The sequence below is a fragment of the Amphiura filiformis genome, chromosome 1 (genome assembly GCF_039555335.1).
Source record: "Amphiura filiformis chromosome 1, Afil_fr2py, whole genome shotgun sequence".
NCBI lineage: Eukaryota > Metazoa > Echinodermata > Ophiuroidea > Amphilepidida > Amphiuridae > Amphiura > Amphiura filiformis.
In genome coordinates this window covers 467,237-474,457 of record NC_092628.1, presented here as the reverse complement: position 1 = coordinate 474,457, position 7,221 = coordinate 467,237, and the positions used below count along the sequence as shown (strand labels likewise).

The window sequence follows — 7,221 nt, the reverse complement described above, 5'->3', positions numbered from 1 at the left end:
AAAAATTAAAGTGGAGGTCAAAATTGCAAATTTTATATTGATTTCACATAATTATCATATAGACACCCAAGCTCTTGGGACTTAATTTTTGTTTTAAATCTAAGGTCGCCGTGTCACAATATAATCACTTGTAATTGGTACATAGATGCCCAAATTATTCAAAATGGCGCCATTAACCAAATAATCACATTTGATGTCTATTGATCTATTATGAATTAAAAAGGTGGCCAACTCTTGTGTATCCCGTAAAAGGTAAACGATTTCTATCTTTAAACCGGGGTATTTGAAGATCGGCCATAATATGAAACATAATAATCATTATAACTCAATTAAAGAAAGTGATTAAACCTAGAACTACGTAGGGGGTTGTACCACCCCTAAGGTTTTTCATCATCCATAAAAAGAAAACCGCGTCTTTACGCCCAAACGACTTAAACTAATCGTAGATCCATCCTGTACGCTCTTTTAAGTGATACAATTTTTACCCCAGCACCTTACCCGGGGTATGACTGACCATCAAAGATGATTGACCATAGAGGGGGGGGGGGTGATGCCCACCATAGGTTTCTACAGTAAATACAGTTTCATTTCACTCTTGTAAAATTATTCCAAGATATATTGACTTTTTACTTGTTAGTTAGGATGAAATAGTCATTTTCCAATTTGGTGGAAATCGCATTTTCGTAGAATTTTTGGAAGAAGATCAATTTTGCCTATACTTTTGTAAATAAGCAGAATTGAATACATGAATACAAAACCCACCCAAGTCCATCGAAAGTGTTTTTGAAAAAACTAAAAAACAAATGTGTATCATACAAGCCGGGTATAGGCCATTTTGGATTTCACATGCTAATAGACCCACGTAGAGGGTTGATTTGGATTCAACTTTTATACATATGATAGGCCTATGTATAAGCAACAATTTTCCATGGTTAACTCAATTTGGGAAAAGTACGGACTTGGGTGGGTTGTACATTCATATATTCAAGGATGTGCTCACAGTATGACGTCATAGCGATATTATGTGGGGAATGTTTGTACTTCTTTTGGTATCACTGGATAAACGAGACCCATAGCTATACATTGGTACATACATACATACATACATACAAAAGATTTTTATAACGCGCTTCTTACAGAGCGATCAGAGCGCACACACACAAAAAAAGAGAAAACAAAAATAAAACAAAAAATATCAACATTCTGGATACAAATGATGGTCGGTCCTACCCCGGGTAAGGTACTTGGGCAAACATTTTATCACTAAAATGAGCGCAATGGATGGATATACGATTAGCTTAAGTCGTTTGGACGTAAATACGCGTATTTTTTTTTTATGGCGGATGAAAATCTTTGGGGTGGTACAACCCCCCTACTTAGTTCTAGGGTTTATCACTTTACTTATTGCGTTATAATGATTATTATATGATGTTTCATATTATGGCCGCCAAGGTCTTCAAGTGACCAGGTTTAGAGAACAAGTTTTAATTTTACGGGATATACAACATTTTCAATCGTCTTTGGACTACCTTTTTAAATCATAATAGATCAATGGACATCCAATGTGATAGTGTTAGTTAGTATTAACATTTGGTTAATGACGCCATTTTGAATATTTTGGTTATCTATGTTCCATTTATAAGTGATTATATTGTGACAAGGCGACTTTAGATTTAAAACAAAAATTAAATCCCAGGAGCTGGAGTGTCTATTATGATAATTAGATAAAATCAATATAAAATTGGCAATTTTGGCTACCACTTGATTTTGTTAGCATAGGGCAGCCATTCTGGATTTAATCAACTATCTAAATGACTTGGTCATGTACACTATAGGGGCCTATATGTCACAAACATATACCTATAGACACCAATATCGCTATCATCAGCCTAAGAATATCTTTCAAGTAATTTTTACTAAAATTCACTATTTTAGCCTCCATTTTGAATTTTGGACCATAGGGCAATTTTTTGTAAACTAGCTGAATGACTTGGTCATGTCCCCAAACATATAACTGGACACCAAAATCGCCACCATCGGCCTGAGAATCCCGTTCAAATGATATAGACTAATATTCGACATTTTGACCGCCATTTTGAAATTTTGGATATAGGGCAGCTATTTTGGATTTTTATAAACAATATAAATGAATGTTTTATATTCTCAAACATATACCTACACTCAAATCACGACCATCGGCCTGAGAGCGCCGTTCAAATAAGTTAGAATAATTTTCGGCATTTTGGCGGCCATTTTGATTTTTTTTTGTATAAGGCAGCCATTTTGTATTTTGATAAACTATATAAATAACTGTTTCGTGTCCACATACATATTCATAGACACTCAAATCACCACCATCGGCATAAAAAAGTCGTTCAAATAAGTTTGGCTAAAATTCACCATTTTGGCCGCCATTTTGAATTTTGGAGCATAAGGAAGCCATTTGGGATTTCGTAAACTATCTAAATGACTTTCTCATGTCCATAAATTTGGAATACCTAATTTCAATATTTAATGAGAAAAATATGAGCGTTCACGTGATACCAACATTTGCATTTTGAAGGGGTAAAGTGGGGGATGAGGTTACCCACCTTTAATTGAACCTTCATATTACGTTATCTTTCAGGTATAATATGAAAGCAAAAGAAGAATTATCAGTCCGGAGAATGTCTTGTCGGAAATTGCTATTGATATGTGGTATTATCATCTTCGTATCGATGTATATGTCTCTGTTTGTGTTCAGAGCAAAAACAACGAATATATCGTATCAACCACCACCGAAGAATATCAGGGGATCAACGACGTTAGCTTATACAACATGCACTAATATCGATCAACAGCCATTGATTGGCGGACGTAAGAGTATAAATAAATCGTTGTCAAGTTTCGCATCGAATACCCGCGCTGTTGACCTCAAGGATTACAAGCATTCACCACCCAAAAATATTAATGGATCAACCACGAAGAGGACTAATGTCGATCAACACGGACTTAGGAGTATGAATACAAGCAAATATTTGTTTTCAAAGGATTTCGCCGTTGTTGAGTTCAAACAGCCACCGACGAACAGGATAAGAAGACTAACCACGAAGTGCACTAGTGTCGATCAACTGCCAATGATTGACGGACTTACGAGTTTAAATAAATCCTGGCCATTTTGGTTATTAAATGGTCGTGCCGTTGAACTCGAAGAGTACAAACATCTCCCCTCTCCGCATATTGAAATGAGCCGCTTAGTCTCAGCATGTCCAAATTATTTCGATGCATTTATCAAAGATCCAAAACCAGTTTATCTGATATGCGATACGATAGAGTTGATAATCACGGCAAGAAATTGCAAGAACAGGACATTAAACTCTGGAGGTGATTACTTGTGGACTTGGATAAAAACAGATTCCATGAAAGCAAGTCAAACTCAAGAAGGTAACATTATTGATCTTGGTAATGGGAGCTATATTGCACGGTTTACCCTTAGATGGGTTGGGGAGGTGACCCCTGTTGTAGTTGTTATTAACACTCGACAAGGAGTCAATTATTTGCGGCAATGGAGACAGAAAGTTCCTGCTAGATTTTACTATAATGGAACATTTAAATTAAAAAATGTTACTGCAACAGTACCATGTCACGTAACTCCTTGGATGAATCTTACTAACACTAATATCAAACTGGATAAAACGCGCCACTTGTGCAATTTCACGGACCCTTTCACCGGTGCGCCATGGTATTGCATTAAGCCACCAAATATGCCGTGTTCTGCGTATGACTACCATCGAGGAGACACAGAAAGAGAACAATTTTACGATTCAAAGTATTTCCAAAAAACAAAAGAGATTTACTACGTAAAAAGCATCCAACCTCGTGTTATAAATGTTGTTAGTATGGAGAAAATACGCTCTTTTTCCGGATCATTTTCAACTTGTGAGTTCACCAAGAAACTTATAATGTGTAACTCTACTGATCGTGGGGATATGGTTTCGTCAAACAGCGCATCGGGAGTATATTACAAAAATGTATGGGTATCTTTACAGTGTAATAAATCAACATTTGAAAAGAACAAAATGATTCACGTTTTGCAAAACAAAACTATGGCTTTCTTCGGTGACTCAACCGTTCGACAATGGTTTGAGTTAATAACGGATATTTTGTGGAATGAGACCTGTATTATACAACTCGGTGCTACTAAGTTTGGATACTCGGCAAAATACAACTTATCATTAGCCTTCACATTTCACGGTTTTCCTATTCGAAGTAAGCATATTACGGCATCAACTGTCGACTACATAGCAAACAGACTTGACGACTTGAAAACTGGAGGACCCGATGTGATTGTTATACTTACCATTTGGGCGCATTTCACAGCCAACACACTAGAATTTTATCAAGATCGTTTATTAACAATCAAAAATGCAATCATTCGTTTGCAAAAAAGATATCCTGGGACTAAGATATTTATAAAATCGGCTAATACTAGACCTAAAGGAGTAGCCGGGCTGAGCAACTGGTATGCTTGGGAATGCGACCAGGTAATGAGAATGATGCTAGGAAATATTCCAGGGATTACCATAATAGATGTTTGGGGTATGACTACAGGTCATTACACTGGTTTTAGTGTTCATCCTGCCCCAGATGTTGTAAAAAATGAAATTGATATGCTACTGTCCTTTATCTAACTATGCTAAATTTAGTCCAAAATCGCGAACAGATCCTAGTACAGGGAAGGGGACTACTTAATGGTTTCTGCTGGTAGAAACCTCACCACATTAGGTTTCTGAGGTTGCCCAGCGTCATTCCAGTGGTGCGGGTTATGAGAGCCCAGACCGAGCATGGACTTTGAGGTCCAGATGCAAAAGAACAGTCAGATGAATCAGGCAAACTACTGTCTCAAAGATATTCTGGCTCGTCAGGAATATATTCAATATCGCAAATTATACTATGCCAGTTCCATGAACCGTTTTGCCATAGAATAGTTGTTATTGCCATGTTCACTGCATCTGCATTTATCGTACAAGAAAGAAGTAAAATGAAAATATCATTCGAGGGCTTAAAGTCAGAACCAATTATATCCACTTTTGGTCAAAAATCCACTTTTAAATATGTTTATAGATACTCTTTCTATGGTATGAGTGACTAAGTCCAATAATGAAGAAAAGAGGGCGCACAGCAATATCAATAGTGTTTATGGGCGAGGCTTTGCTTTACTTATTGTTCCACCATGTATATAGGCCTAATACGGCTTTTTAAATGCCATGGTATACTGCTGGGTGATCACCAAGTGATGCAATCCACTGAAATAATAATATAGACACTGAACAGGAAAGTGGAAAAACCCTATATGGAGAAATTGGCTGACTGCCATACATTTAGATCTCCCAATCAGAGGAGTGATATATAAGCGAAGAAATTGTGATGGGAAACAAACGTAGCAGAATTAGTTGGTTGACACTACAAGCTTTCGAACAACATGTTCTTCCTCAGGTAACCAGGCCTAAAAAAACACACAACAAAAAGGAGATGATAAATACACAGCAACGGCAGAGCAAAATAAATAAATGTATTTTGTAAATTGGGGGGGGGGGGGGGGTGGCAGAAATAAAGCAAAGCAAACACTGACCTAAAAACCACGGAGAGTAGACACACAGATAACTACCAAAAGACTTGACGAGTATTATGTGTGAAGAGATAATTGTACCGTTTTTTTTGGCATCCTTCAGAACGGAGCGGTCCGTTACCAATATAGCTCAATATTTTCGGTCAAATCTCCATTCAATTAACACGGGGAGTTGGCTAGCTATGAGCTACAATCCCGGAAAAAATGTGTTCGAACACCCACTGTAATTCCCATGTTCATCTTAGTATAGTGCGCACGCTATATGAGTCACTGGAAACTAAGATTTATAATAGAGTTCTCTCAATGTTCATCTTAAGCATATCCCTCCCTTTCCCCACCAATCAATGTTGGGAGAAGATATGTGAAGATGAGCATATTGGGTATGCCAACATTGTACGGGGGTAGAAGGGGTTCTATTTCCAATAAGGCCTTTAAAGTGTTCGAACAATATTTTCTGAGATTGTCTGAGGAATTCTAAAATCAGTGTTTGCTTTTTTTTTTTTGGGATCATAACTTCAGATCCAGTAGAGCGATTCAAATGAAACTTGGACATGTTAGTTTATATATAATAAGGAACACATGAAATAAATAATATTACATTACATCCACAAATATTTCAGGGATCGGTCACTTTAAACATATATTTTCATCAAATTTTGAATAATTTAAGTCGAATAAGACGTAAAATACCTGATACATATCCCCAAACAGTTTAAAACATAGCAATTTGAATAGCTAAAAGGTTGACAATGTTTTTGGACAATCATGGACCATCTTTTATATTTGCTATAACACTAAGGGCACCGTCAATCAAACATACACGGATGTGGGATGCAAATTTGTCAATGCTATCTGCAGTAGATAGCAAAATAATGCAACGACATCTACCACCCTATGTCCAATGCATTGCCAAACTTCTCCTTCCAAACCAGTAATTCCTGACCCCACAAAAGTAAACTTCAAAGATTTCAAGCAAATAAAAAGAAAAAGAAGTCATTAAAGACCCCCCACAAAAAAAATAATAATGAAAGATATAAGAAACAAAGAAACAAATCCAACACAAAATAGGAAAGAAAATGCCAAAATTAAATAAAAGAAGATAAAACAAAAAATCTAAGTAAAAGGAAAATAATGCATTAAAAAGAAGGAACAATAAAAAGTGCAAATGTCACTTGCTGTTCAATATGTTTCAAGTTCAAGTCCAATTTTAAATTAAAAGACACATGCGCAATGTATAGGACACATCAATCAATAATATTTTAACTAACATGGTCAATGATTGGTGTGCAAGTTCAGGGTTATTTCATGATTGTCATTATTTTTGATCGAAAAAGAAAGAAAATATAAACAATTCAAAAATGTTGTTTTTCAGTTAAACAAACACCGATCATTATGAGCATTATAGATAATGACCTTTATTATTAGGCCTATGCAATCTCAAATTGGCACATTTCATTAAACATGATTTGCGTTGTCTCTTCAGTGGGTATAACTGTGTACACTGAAAGTGTGAAAGCCTATTCATGGTAAAGGTAAATCATTGCAGATCTCCCCATTGAAAACACACATTGTGCACGGTTGACCACAAAACATAAAGAATAATAGGATTTACT

The 7,221-nt window shown here is 36.2% G+C and overlaps 1 protein-coding gene across 1 annotated transcript in view; it reads left to right on the top strand.

The window, feature by feature from the left end:
- The first annotated feature begins 2,717 nt into the window (after positions 1-2,717).
- Positions 2,718-7,221, top strand: part of LOC140168811 (uronyl 2-sulfotransferase-like) — a 30,465-nt gene continuing 25,961 nt past the window's right edge. The window contains exon 1 of the mRNA XM_072192212.1: positions 2,718-2,856. Within this exon, the coding sequence (XP_072048313.1) occupies positions 2,718-2,856 (139 nt within the window). The remainder of the gene's footprint in view (positions 2,857-7,221) is intronic.